General features: G+C 46.1%; 1 protein-coding gene across 1 annotated transcript; it reads left to right on the forward strand.

The window, feature by feature from the left end:
* Positions 1-667: 667 nt before the first annotated feature.
* Positions 668-4,169, forward strand: POLE4 (DNA polymerase epsilon 4, accessory subunit). Its single transcript, XM_084766673.1, has 4 exons — positions 668-979; positions 1,449-1,533; positions 2,149-2,190; positions 3,433-4,169. The coding sequence occupies exons 1-4, from the start codon at positions 758-760 to the stop codon at positions 3,444-3,446; spliced, it is 363 nt and encodes a 120-aa protein (XP_084622799.1). The 5' UTR covers positions 668-757; the 3' UTR covers positions 3,447-4,169.
* The last annotated feature ends 9,897 nt before the right edge of the window (positions 4,170-14,066 follow it).

The following is a 14,066-nucleotide window of genomic DNA, read 5'->3' on the forward strand; positions in this document are numbered from 1 at the left end:
CAATGGAAGGGAATAGCAGAAATATCTTCATTAAGTTTGGGACAATCTTAGCTTCTAAAAGTTTCCTGTATGGTAGAGTTCCCCTTTATCTTTCTTGCCCCACATAGACACAGGATCGCTCAGCTCAGTGGGCTAGAATCCACTAATCGTTTCCTTGTAGGAACTGTTCGTGGAGACTATTGCGAAAGATGCTTACTGTTGTGCCCAACAGGGAAAGAGGAAAACCCTCACATAATAGTAAATCTTAAAACGTAAACCTTAAGCAACTAATGTTGATATATCCTATAGAAACACAAGTTTGTTTGTTTGTTTTTTTTGAATAAGGAGATTGGTGTTCTGATTCAACTCATGTTTGAACAACCACAACTTGTTCTCCAAGTCCCCACGCCTTTTCGTAGTGGTTTCCTTACGACACACTGCACTTCCAATTCCGCCTGTCAAATGTCCCAAGCCACCTAAACACGCTCCCCGGACGCTGGTGTAGGTCTGGCGATACCCTGCGCTACACTTTGGGGGGGGGGCAGCAGTGGATTCTCTAGGCTCTCAGGAAGCATCGGACTTCCGGCTCAGCTAGGCCACGCCCGGAAAGGAACGCCACATACCATAGCCAGAAGGGGGCGTTCCCAGAGCGCCCCGCCTTCTGAGGGCGGAGCCACGCCCATACAGAGGCGTGGCCTCTACCCGGCGCGGGAAAGGGGCCGGCGCTCCGCGCGCGCGCTCTCAGCCGGCGAGCGCGCGCAGCACGTTTTGGGAGCGGATGGCGGCGGTGGCGGCGGCTGCTGCTGGGAGCGGGACGCTCAGAGAGGAGGAGGCTCCAGGAGGGGAGGCAGCAGCCTCGCAGGTCCAAGCCCCGACGAGTGCACCCGGGGCCGCTCGCCTCTCGAGGCTGCCTCTGGCGAGAGTAAAGGCCTTGGTGAAGGCGGACCCTGACGTGACGCTGGCGGGACAGGAAGCCATCTTCATTCTGGCGCGTGCCGCGGTGCGGCGGGAAAGCAAGGGCGTCTGGGTCGGGGGGCGTGGCTTTTGGGGGGCGTGCCGGTAGGGGGCGTGGCGTGGCGTGGCGTGGCAGGTCCAGGTGTGCTAACCTGCTGGAGACCTATGGAGGCCTGTTGCTAGGCCCTTTTGAGCTTGTCAGCCACTCGTTTCTTCACGATGGCCCACATAACTCTAGTTTGCGTCTCCCGTGGCTCACACAGAATTTGAAGGGGACCCTAGTGAATGACTTGGGTGGATTTATAAACATCGGAGATAAACACAGGAGATAAATGATCCTGTTATGGAAGGGAATAGCAGAAATATCTTCATTAAGTTTGGGACAATCTTAGCTTCTAAAAGTTTCCTGAGTGGTAGAGTTCCCCTTTATCTTTCTTGCCCCACATAGACACAGGATCGCTCAGCTCAGTGGGCTAGAATCCACTAATCTTTTCCTCTGCTTGCTTGTTTTGTAGGAACTGTTCGTGGAGACTATTGCGAAAGATGCTTACTGCTGTGCCCAACAGGGAAAGAGGAAAACCCTCCAGAGGAGAGATTTGGGTATGGGTAGAAGAGTCACTGTGGTACCTCAGGGTGGACCAGGGATGTCTGGGCTAGCCTTTCTTATAGCCGGTTCACAAGGCATCACTGAGGCAAGGAGAAGTTTGGGTTTTGATCTATTAGTCTAGCTGGTAACCCTTGCACGTGTTACCAGCCTTTCTAGACTGTATCTCTCACTCCCTTCTATGCTGGCAAACTCCTTTTTCCTAGTAACTTTAGAGCTGAGCGAAAAGTGAATTTAGGTATAAGACAGGACTGGCTTTTGTTTTCTTGTTCTTTGAGACAGCGTTTCTCAGTGTTAGCCTTGACTGTCCTGGACTCACTCTGTAGACCAGGCTGGCCTCGAACTCACAGTGGTCCACCAGCCTCTGCCTCCCAAGTACTGGGATTAAAGGCGTGCGTCACCACCCCCGGCGCAAGATATAACATAACTGTTTTATAGGAAGTCTTACTGAACAGCATTTGTGTGGGCTTTTTGTAGAGACAGTTAATATGTAAGAATGAACAGTGTAGGGATGGAGCTCAGGACATCAGTTACTAGGTGGGTTGTGCTGTTTGGGTCTGATGTCCACACGGCAGGAGCTAATAAGGGTCCCTTCACCTCGTGTTTTTCAGATAATGCAATAGAAGCTGTGGATGAATTTGCTTTTCTAGAAGGTGAGTTCACTGTCAGCACAAATGATTCCTCTGTTGATGAAGTGAGTTCAAATCTTATAAAAACAGATGCCTGGTTCTCCTTTGTATACATGGAGACACTTCTACCTGCTTCCTATTTTGATAGAAAGAAAAAAAGAGAGAGATTTTCCAGTCTTGGGAATTAGGATTCCCACAGGGAAATTGCAACCACCTGTGGAGTTAGTTTAAATTTAGAGTTTGAATCCTACCTCAATCTCCATCCCTGAGTATCAATTTTGCCTCCTTATTATAATGTTAAGAAATAGAAACAGTTTGTAACTTTTTTGAAGATTCATTTTTATTTATGAGTGTGTGTGAGTATAAGCCACATGTGTGCAGATACCTATAAGGACCAGAAGAGTAGTGTGAGCTGCTAAACCTGGGCGCTGTGAACTGAACTCAGGTCCTCTGGAAGATCGGCAGGCACTTTTTTGTTGTTGCTGGTTTTTGTTTTTGTTTTCTTGAGACAGGGTTTCTCTGTGCAGCCTTGGCTGCCCTGGAACTCACTCTGGCCTCAAATTCACTGAGCTCTGCTTGCCTCTGCCTCTCAAGTGCTGGGATTAAAGGCGTGCACCACTACTGCCCCTTGAGCAGCAAGTGCTCTTAATCACTGAGTCGTCTCTCAACCTTCAGTTCCTAATTTTTAAAAAAATTATGTTTTTTATGTATATGGAATGTGTTGTCTGCATGTACACCTACATACGCATCAGAAGATAGCATCAGACAGTTGTTAGCTGCTGAGTTGTGGCTGGGAATTGAACTCAGGACCTTTGAAAGAGCAGTATGTATTCTTAACCATTGAGCCATTTCTCCAGCCCTCCAGTTCCTAACTTGCTGGCCTTGAACTCCAGGGGATCTGATACCTTCTTCTGGTCTATATGGGTATTACACACGCTCGCGCGCTCCACACACAAATATACATGTAATTAGAAATCTTTTTTAAGATTGTCAATGCCTTGTTAGAGCCTTTCTCTTTTTGAGTGTTCATTGCGTAATGCAGCAATTCTTTAGCTCGTTTGCAGCTCTAGTCTAACTCTGTGCATTGTGGGCTTAGGTCCCAACAGACTGCTTTCTCACATGACATCTCCCCTGGGTCTTGTGGATAGATACGCCTCAGTTTGGAGCTGCTGTTTCCAGCGAGGCCCTGGTGCTTTAGCTCTTCCCAGTCTGTGAGAGTCCCAGGTTGAGGCACCTTGCTTTATACACCGCCCCCTCTGTTTTTAGGCACTCTGGATTGACAGCAGAGCCGTGGCTGCTTCCTTCAGCTTCCCGCCATGCAAGCCTCAGCTTTGGAGAGAGTCTGCGCGTGTGCACAATCTTGTTCTACTCTTACCCGAGCTGGAAGGAGCAGAGGTCTCACTGATAGCATTCTCCACAAAGTCTTCCATTACCTGAGTCTGTCTTCCAGTTCAGGCCTAGATGCGGCTCCTGCAGCGTGGGGCAGAGATGAAAGGGCTGTTCTGTGTAGGTGGCCTATGATTAAGGACGACCAGAATAAAGGTCTGCACAGCCTCATTCCTGTGTTTATAGTCTCGCCTTTGCTCTTGCCCTGTGACAAGAAAACCCTGCGGTCAGGCACAGACCTTCCTCACTTCCTAGCCACTGTCCGAGCCAGTCTTTTTATTAACTTTGTTCTTTCTCAGTATGCCATTGGAATTTGGGTCTATAATTTATGAGATATCACTTCTTAGAAGTCAAATTGGTTTGGTCCTAACAGTTTAATTGAAGTATAATTCATGTATCATGTACAGTTCAAACTGTAAAGTTCAGAGATTTTTTTTTCATAGTTATAATATGTGTAGTGAGATTTTGAACATTTTCCTATGAATGGATTCACATAAGTTTTGTGTATTACAAAATTTAGATGTTATTTAAACTTTATCTATGCTATAGTATGTATTTGTACCCCTTCCTTTAAGTTGTAAAATATACATAATATAAAATTTCCCATTTAAACTGCCTTTCAGTGTGTTGTCAGTGGCATTGCATGTGCTCAGTGTTGTACAACCCCCACCGTCGTCCACTCCAGAATGCTGTATTAATGCGCTCAGCCTGGTACATCATGGATAAGTTAATGTTTTGTTTTTTGTGAGAAGGTGTGGGAGGTGTACTTCCAGTACTTAAAATGTAGTGGTTCAGAAAAGCAGCAGAGAGCCTTGGTCAGGGCTTCCTGCAGTATCTGCAGTGTAGATCTCTCTTAAGATACAAAGTCTGAGCCTGGACTACAAAGCGAGTCTAGGACAGCCAAGACTACACAGAGAAACCCTGTCACAAACAAACAAACAGAGTCTGTAGGAGCTTTTCTCCAGAATAATAGACTCAGCTATGTAACATGTTAAAAATCGTTCTTCAGAAAAACACTAGATTTATAGAAAAGTGTTTTTGGGTCTTCCTTACCATGTTCCCTCATGGCTCACATTTCAGGGTTACCAGGAACTGACATTTTATGGGTTACTATTTGTTCCAGTTTTTATTTGAATTTCACTTTTCCCCATTAATATCCTTTGCTTTGAGATATAATTCAGAATATTGTTTGTGCTTCTTGTGTCTCTGCAGTCTTTCTTCAAATTTCTTAGTTTTGTTTTTAATTTGTGTGTAGAGGGATTTTAATCTAGCAGCAAGGCCTGGAATACAGACACACCCTTAGTACCCACCTTTAATCCCAAACAGTGAAGGTAAAATGAGTTCAGTGCAGCTCAGCAGAGGCCGTTGAAGCCAGACAGCAGCACATAAGGAGAAAAAGAGGCAGTTTTACCGGGACAGTTGTATAGAAAGAGATTGAAGTGAGAACAAGTCAGATACAGGTAAAGACAGAATGAGCCAGAGGATGAGAAGGAGCTGAAAGATGAGAACAGATTGTTAAGAATTATTTTGAGGCCAAGCAGAGGTATTCAGTGAGAAACTGAGAGAAGCCAGATTGAACCAGTCAGCTGGGAGACGAGTTTGAGCCAGAACAGATGAGTAGAACCAGCCAGCCAGAGTTCAAAAAGAACTACAAACTACAAACAGCAGTAAGTCTCAGAGGCTGGAAGCATTTTAGGCCTAGGCTAGACTGTACAGAGGCTAGAAGCTTCCAGGACTAGGCCTAGGTTAGCAGATGGTGGCAGTAAGCCTCCAAGAAGACAGTTAATCAGGAGAATAAAGGTGCCTTTAACATTTGTGTATGTCTGCATATGCAGAAACCTGCTTTCAAATTGTTTGGCAGTGGCCTTTCCTGTCTGTCTGTCTGAATCTTTTAAATTGTGTGTGCCCGTACCTATGGTGGTGCCACAGCTTGGGAGCAGGTGCCTTTTCTTGTTGAGCCATCTTACTGGCCCTTGGTTTTTATTTTTATTATTATTATTATTATTATTATTATTATTATTATTATTATTATTATTATTATTATATTGTCAGTTTTGACTAACGCTGGCCAAGTAACCTGAAGCCTGTTCCACAGTCTTTTTTTTTTTTTTAACCTTTAGCTCATTCTTGGAAAAATAAAAATTCCTTAGTGTTGGTGTACTTGTTACAAGTATAAACAGGATGACAGATGCTGTCGCTAGAAATATATGAGGTAATACATTAGAAAGTTTTCAAGGTGTAGTGGCACACACCTTTGAGCCTAGCACTCAGGAGCTAGATCTCTGAATTTGAGGCCAACCTGGTGTGCAGAGTTGAATTCCAAAACAGCCAGGGCTACACAGAAACCCTGTCTCAGAAAAACAAACAAACAAACAAACAAACAGGAAGAAAGAAAGGTAGATAGAACCACCTCATATGGGGCTGGAGAGCTGGCTCAGTGGTTAAGCACACTTGTTCTTACAGAGGACCTGGTTGGTTTCCAGTTTTTCAGTATCCACATGGTGGCGAACAGCCACCCCTAACTTCAGTTCTAGGTAACCTTATCCTCTTATGACATCTGTAGGCACCAGGCACACGTGTCGTGTCTACACATGCAGGTAAAACACTCATAAAGCAATGCACGTGATTTAAAAAGGTAGTATTGGTCCAGGCATGGTAGCACACGCCTTTACTCACAGCTTTCATGGGACAGATGCAGGCGGATCTCTGAGTTTGAGACTGACCTGGTCCACCTAGTGAGGCCCTGTCTCAAAAGAAAAAAAAATACTGAATTCAATAAAGATATCTTAATTTTTGTTTCCTTTCTACTTTTAGGTGCTAGTTCATGGGGCAAAATGCATATAGACTACTTTAAGGTTGATTATCCTGGGCTGCCTTAGCAGGTCCCTAAAATGATATGATCCCTTAAAAGCAGCACTGTCTCCTGACCAAGGAAAGAGATGTCAAATTCAAAGCATGGAAGAAACGGCCTTTTTTTGGGGGGTGGGGTGGGAGGGTGGGCAGGGTGGTTGTTTTTGGTTTTCTAAGAGAGGAATTCTCTATGTGGCCCAGGCTGTCATGGATCTAGCTCTGTAGACTAGGCCTCAAACTCAAGAGATCTGCTTGCCTCTGCCCTGCCCCTCCGCCCCCCCCCCCCAAGTGCTGGCATGGAAGGAAAAGGCCTGTCTTAACCTTCCTGGCTTTGAAGATACAAGGGGCACTGAGTCAAGAGATGTGGGCAGTCTTAAGAAGCTAAGTCTTAAGCCACCTGAAAATCTTTTGATAGGTTTTATATAACTTGTAAATACAATCATTTTGTAATAAGAATAGTTACTAGGTTTGGACTTCAGAATAAAGTCAGTTGAAATGAGAAAAAAAAAAGTAGCAGCAGCAGCTAAGAGCAATGTTGCACTCCCCACTCCCCCCACGAAACCCCCCCACCCCTCACCCCCCACATTCTTTATTCTGTGTTTTGATTTGTTGATGGAAGCTGCTGCCTGGTCCCTGCTGCCTGTGACTTTCAGGTTTTATTACTGAAGTAAAAGTGAGCTGGCTCTTGAAAAATAAGAGAAGCACTTAGTCACTAATGGCTAGCAGCATCTCGCTGTGGTTTTAATTTGCCTTTATCAAATGTGTTATGCAAATTGTGTCCCAGGCTTAGCACGTACATATTTTAAAGTCTGATGAGCAATTCTGACCTGTGTTCAGCTCTGCTGGTGGAATGGTTTACGTGAGGCACTTGGGCTTCCCAGGACTCTTTGCATTTTGCATGCCATTTCAAGGCTGTGGAGAAGCAGGCCTTCCCTTGTCAGCATCTCCTGTGCTCTCCTTCCTTGGTGTCATGGGACAATGGGCCAGAAGGGACTGGGCGTTTCCAGGGTCTGGCCTGGTGTAACATAGAGCCAGATGGAAGAAAAAGGAAATTGCTGAAACTAGATGCTAATATTATAAAGCCTAGTAATTAGCTATCTGTTGACACCTTTTTCCCCCCATAAAAGCACCTGGTGTGTGCAGGTGTGTATCTGTGCACATCAGGGCAGTTGCCCGAGGAAGCCAGAGGTATCAGTTGGGTCCCTATGGAGCTAAAGTTATAGGCAGTTGTGAGGCTGGGGCAAGCAGTATTCTCTCTCTCCCTCCCTCCCTCTCTCTCTCTCTCTCTCTCTCTCTCTCTCTCTCTCTGTCTCTGTCTCTCTGTCTCTGTCTCTGTCTCTCTCTCTCTCTGTTTTTCGAGACAGGTTTCTCTGCGTGTAATAGCCCTCTCTGGCTGTTTTGGACTGGCTTTGTAGACTAGTGCTAGAACTAAAAATGTGTGCCACCACACCTGGCTGGCAGTTTGCTCTCTTAACCACCGAGCCATCTCTCCAGCTGGTGTTTGGAGAGCCTGGGCTGCCTCATCAGGTCCCTAAAATGGCATGATCCCTTAAAAGCAGACCGGTCTCCTGACCAAGGAAAGAGATGTCAAATTCAAAGCATGGAAGAAAAGGCCTTTTTTTTTGGGGGGGGGGGCAGCGTTGTAAGACAGTCCCACCATGGCCTTGAGATTGCTGTGTAGCTGAGGCTGACCTGGAATTTCTAATCTTCCTGCTTTGCTCCTCACGTTCTGGGATCACAGGCCACCTGCGCCCTCTCCTCAGCCCCAAGGCCTAGTGTTAAAGGAGACCATCTCATAGCAAAGGCCGGAGGAATTCACAACCTGCCAGTGCCCTTTCTTTGTATTAGAGCCAGGGATCTGATGTATCTGCTTCATGCTAAGCAGCTTGAACAGCTTGAGTTTGAGGCCTGTTTTCCTTTATGCTTTCTAATTATTGGTTCAGAATGTTCTCTGTCTCACTTCCGGTCAGATTTCTTCTCTTGCTCCTCATAGAAGCTTGTTGGTGTTCTGGAGGAGAGCTTTTTGTTTCATCTCTTAATTTTGTTACTTGCAGTATTTATTTATTTTTATTTTTTTTTTTTGGTTTTTTGAGACAAGGTTTCTCTGTGTAGCCTTGGCTGTCCTGGACTCACTTTGTAGACCAGGCTGGCCTCCAACTTACAGTGATCCGCCTGCCTCTGCCTCTGCCTCCCGAGTGCTGGGATTAAAGGCGTGCACTGCCACCGTCCGGCTAGTATTTTTGTTTTGAGTTTGAAATGACGTTAGGAGGAGCCTACCATTTTAGAGAGGCAAGCACTTCTCTAGGTCGATTCTAGTTTGCTTTCTTGGCTGTGATAAAACGCTGACCAAAAACAACACAGAGGAGGAGAGGGGTTATTTCATTTTATGTTTCCAGGTCATAATCATAAAAAGAAGTCAGGGCAGGAGCCCTGGAGCAAATGCTGCTTGCTAGCTTGCTGCAGGCTCAGGCGTAGCGAGCTCTCTTACTCTGCCCAGGGCTACCTAAGGATGGCACTGCCCACAGTGGGCTGCGCCCTCACATTAGTTTAATTTACCAAAGGAATCTCCTACAGACATGCCGCTCTGATCCTGGAAGTTTCTCAACCAAGCCCTTCTCAGGTGGCTGTAGGTAGTGTCCGATATGATCAAGGTTAACCAGGACAAGGTCCTTTAGCATTTCCGTGGCTCTTCGTGTAAAGAGTACCACAGCCACAAAGTGAGTTTAGCCAGACTTAGTCGTTTAACATATAGAAAATATATGTGCTTATTATCCTCTCCTCTCCTCCGGCCCCTTCAGTCCCTTACTCGTTTGTTTTTAGAGGGGGGACGTGGTGGAAGGTTCGGGACAGCGTTTCTCTGTGTAGCCTTGGCTGCTTGCTCTGAAACTCACTCTGTAGGTCAGGCTGGCCTCACACTCAGAGATTTGCATGTCTCAGCCTCCCGAGTGCTGGGATTAAAGGCCTAGCTAGCTATTTATTTATTTTTATGTATTTGTGTGTAGGTTTTGTGCCATCGGCCATACCTGCTGTGCATCCATGACGACATCCGCCATGTTGTGTCCAGAAGACTATGTTTCATAGCACTCTTTCCTATTTTCTAAGTCTTAGGATCTTTCCACCCCTCTTTTGTGTTGTCTGCTGGGCGTTGGAAGGGGTGATGGGTCCTGTGTAGGGCTGGGTACTCAGAGTCCCTTAGTCTCTCACTCCTTTGAGCTGTTCAGTCTCTGCATCAACTGTCTCCCATTGCAAAATGAACTGTTCTGTCCAAGAGGCATATAAGTTTATACCTTGACATAATAAGTTCTCCGCTAGGGTCTGTGGCCTCCTCCTGCTGTGGACCATCAAATAGTATAGTATTGGGACTGGCAGTTCATGTCTCCTGGTGAAAAAAACCCTAAGCCCCAGGGCAGCCTTTAGATCATAAAAATAAAGACGCTAAGACCTTTAAAAATTTCAAAGCGTAGCCCTTATCTGGGCAGACTCTCAACTAGCTCATCTGAGTTAACCTGGCCACCTTGCCTCAACCAGCTATGTGGCCAGCTATCCTCCCAGACCCACAATCCAGTTTGTCTCCTTCCATGTCTCCCGGTGAAAGGACCTTCCTCCTTCTCAGTGCCCACCCCCTCAGGAAGTCCCGCCTTCCATCCACCTCTGCCCAACTAATTGGCCAGTCAGATTTTTATTGACAGTTGCCACATCCATACAACACACAAGATATTCCGTTCCCCCCCCCCAACCCCCCCACCCCCCGACCCAACACTCACACCACTATTGCACCTATGGGAACATCTTGTCTGGTCGGTCAGTATTGTAGTATCCAGGGTTTACAGCTTACCCACAGCTGGGTAAGACTGCTAATGCCTTTTCTCCTCCAGGAGTCTGCATAACACTTTCCAGTACTATGAATGCTAGTCAGAGGGGAGGAAGCTACAGTTCCAATTTGATTTATCTGTATGTGTCCAGAGTATGTAGTAGCTTTATCTAGTTCTGGTAAGCGATCAAGAGCAATGGCAATAGCCTCCATTTTTAATTAATCAATAATTAATTAATTAATTAATTAATGAGACATGAGTGTCTCTATGTAGCTCTGGCTGTTCTGAAACTCACTGTATAGACCAGGCTGGCTTCTAGCTCAGAGAGGCCCACCTTCTTCTGCCTCCTGAGTGGTGAGATTAAAGGTGTGCGCCGCCACACCCTGCACTCTCCGCTGTTTTGAGAGCCTCTGAGGTCTCCCTGGCTAACAACTCTTAAGGAGGTATCCCACCCTGTGTTGGGATTTTTTTGCTTAATGACCTATGGCTTCTGACAGCAGAGTTATGTATTCATGCAGGATGCCAGCCAGGTGTTGGAGTTTATAAAGATCTTCAAGAAACATAGCATTGCTGCCTCCAAGTGGTACACACCTGTTATCCCAGCTCTTGGAAGGTAGAGAGTGGAGAATTGGGAATTCTAGGCCAGCCTAGGCTACTCAGTGACTTTGAGACCAACCTGGGCTACATGAGGCCCTGCCTCAAAACAAACAAATTAAATATTGCATGCTGACCTATGGGAACTAGTAGTGTGTTTGGTTGAGGAGAGTGTGTGTTGTGCATTGGACTCTTTTTCTCTAATGCCTATTTTTTAAAAAATGAGTACTTCCTTCCCTCTAACTTCACATCAATTAACAAAGTATTCTAGTTCAGTAACTAAATGAGTCTAACAGATTGTAGTGCCACTCACCTCTAAAAGTAGTTGGAGGCTGGGGATGTGGTTCACTAGGCAGAGTGCTTGTCTAGCATGTGTGGAGCCCTGGGCGTCACTCCTGGCACTGCATCAAACCGGATGTGACAGAGCAAGCCTGCAGCCGCAGCATCCAGTGGGTAGAAACGGCATGATCAGGAGTTTGAGGTTACCCTCAGCTTACAGAGCAAGCTGGAGGCTACGTGGGTTTCAGACAAACCAACCAACCAACCAACCAACCAATGTGACTACAAAATAGCATGGTGTATTTTGGGATGGAGAGAGAAAAAAAAAACCCATCACGAATATTTGTTGGAACGGGAGGCACACGTAACTCCGTACCTGGGGCTTTTGTTAACTTAGCTCTTTACTCGCTGAGTATCGCTGACTTTCTTGTTGTGAATGTGGGTCGCTTGTGGTAACAGAAGTTCTACATAAGAAATGAGGGCGATTTCTAAGTCTCCGAAGGGAAATTCGCAAGCGAAGGCTTGTTGGCACATCAGACACTGAGTCAGCTAATGAGTCCTCCTTTCTGAGAAAAGGCTCATTTTTGATGTGCTAATAACCTCAGGTTTCTGAGCCTGAAACACACAGAGATTATGAATGTCACCCTGGAGAGCCTCTTTGAAGACAATTGGGGAGCTTTTACCTAAGACAGACAAACGTGTCCTTTACACTCCCTGTTCCTAATAGAGTCCGGTGCCACAGAGAGAGACTTGGGTTTAAAAAGACATCTGTGTTGATCAGCTCCTGGCATATTTCCAATGAGCTGATAATAAACCCATCTCTACCTTATTAGGGAAGATAAATAGAAACTGACCAGGAGCTGCAGGGCTCACCGTTCTCATCTGAGGCTTGTCAGATCTGCATGTCATAAAACAGAGATCAACACTCAGCCTTTCAGACAGCCCGAGTCACTATAATGAACTCTCTGAAGATGCTCACGGTGTCTTCAGGAAATGCGTACCACCACAGGACAAGTGAAAATTACTTCAAAACAACAGGTGACTGACAGCACTGCTGACTCCCCTCGCCCTGCTCTGGGAAGCTGCCTTTTGTGCTATGGGATAGTAAAATACCAGGGGGATGCTGGCTAGGCGTTGAAGGATAATTTCTGGATCCTTCCTATTTGCACTGTTTGAACACGGCTGCATGCCAAAAGAGGAATGCAAAATTAGCTTTTCCCTTGAGGTCATTCTTAAGGACTGGAGACATAAAACAGTGATTTCATCAAGCAGTTGGTAAAAATAAAAGGTTGAGGGTTGGGGGATGGGGAGGGAGGAAAGGAGAGGAAGGGATGGGGGGGGGGGAGATTGATTCTGTTCTAAAAGTAGAGGTACGTGGACACAAGGCAAGAAGCAGCCCTCCACTGGGGTGACACTGAGGATAGGACCAAGAAAACAAGCATACATAACAGCAGGTGCCAGAAAATAGGTGCCTGTGTGTGGTAAGACCCAGTGGGTTCTGACGCCCATATGCTTATTTAGCCTGCTTGCCTAGCTCCAGGCTAGTTAGAGACCCTATCTCAGAAAGGGGTGCTGTGGGGCTGAAAGATGGCTCAGTAGTTAAGAGCAGATACTGCTCTTGCCAAGAACTCAAGCATCATCCTCGGCATTTATGTCAGATGGCTCAGAGTTGCTTGTAACTGCAGCTCCGAGAGATCCAACACCTACTTCTGCTCTCTGCGGGCACTTGCACTTATGCACACAAACCCACACACAGGTACCCATGAATGCACATAATTATGAATAATGCAAATAAATCTTAAAGAAATAAAGTGCACGGTGCCTGAGGAACAACTAACAAGGTGGTACTCTGGCCTCTGTGTACATTTAGGAACATATACACAGGAACACACACACACACACACACACACACACACACACACACACACACACACACACGAGAGTGAGTGAGAGAGACAGAGAGACAGACAGAGACAGAATAGTTTAAATGAGTAGTGTGTGTGTATAGGATTACTGTAGGAACTTTTATTTTATTCCATCCACCCACCTACCCATCCACCCATCTATCTGTCTGTCTATCTATCTATCTATCATTCTATCTTTTGGTGTTTTTGAGACAAGGTTTCTCAATGTAACAGTCTGGCTGTCCTAGAACTAACACTGTAGACTAGGCTGACCCTGAGCTCACAGAGATCTACCTGCCTCTAGGATTAAAGGCGTGTACCACCACAGCCCAGCTCATTTTATTATTTATTTACTTATTTATTTTGGTTTTTCGAGACAGGGTTTCTCTGTGTAGCCTTGCCTGTCCTGGAGTCATTTTGTAGACCAGGCTGGCCTCGAACTCACAGCGATCCGCCTGCCTTCGCCTCCCAAGTGCTGGGATTAAAGGCGTGCGCACCAGCTTATTTTTTGAGACAAGGTCTTATGTAGTCCAGGCTGGCCATGACATTGATATGTAGCTGAGGATGACCTTGAACTTCTGACCCTGCTCTCACTTCTGGAGTGCTGGAATTACATGTGTGTGCCACTGTAAAGCCCTTTCTCTCAGCCAGCCTGGGAACGTGACCCAGACAAGCTTGAGAAAATGACCCAGAAAGAATTGAAGGCCAGCTCAGCTTCAGTTTCTGAGATCAAGGTGGCCAACCGAGATAAACAATTTCAACTAAGGTAAATAATTACCATCTAGAAATTCTCTGGAAACTCCCCAACACCCCTCTTTGCCAAGAACAGCTCCTGAGGCCAACGACCCCTGCAATAGCCAATAATAATTAGACAAGCACCCCTAGCGACCACCAGAGCCAATCCTAACATAGGGCATGCAGCCCCTCCTAACCTTTGTGGTTTTAGCCTTTAAAAATAGTCTGTAACAGTGACTCGGGGTGCCTCCCTCCCTCCCGAGTGAGTGCTGAGGCCCCCTGACGCGCGTCAGCAATAAACCTTGTGCTTTTGCAACAACACTATGGTCCTCGAGTGGTC

The sequence above is a fragment of the Acomys minous genome, assembly GCF_964271855.1.
Source record: "Acomys minous genome assembly, chromosome: 17".
NCBI lineage: Eukaryota > Metazoa > Chordata > Mammalia > Rodentia > Muridae > Acomys > Acomys minous.

Coding starts and splice junctions, on each gene's coding strand:
- POLE4 (XM_084766673.1), top strand. CDS start 758: ATGGCGGCGGTGGCGGCGGCTGCTGCTGGGAGCGGGACGCTCAGAGAG. Junction 980..1,448: donor TCATTCTGGCGCGTGCCGCG/GTGCGGCGGGAA, acceptor CTTGTTTTGTAG/GAACTGTTCGTGGAGACTAT. Junction 1,534..2,148: donor CCTCCAGAGGAGAGATTTGG/GTATGGGTAGAA, acceptor CGTGTTTTTCAG/ATAATGCAATAGAAGCTGTG.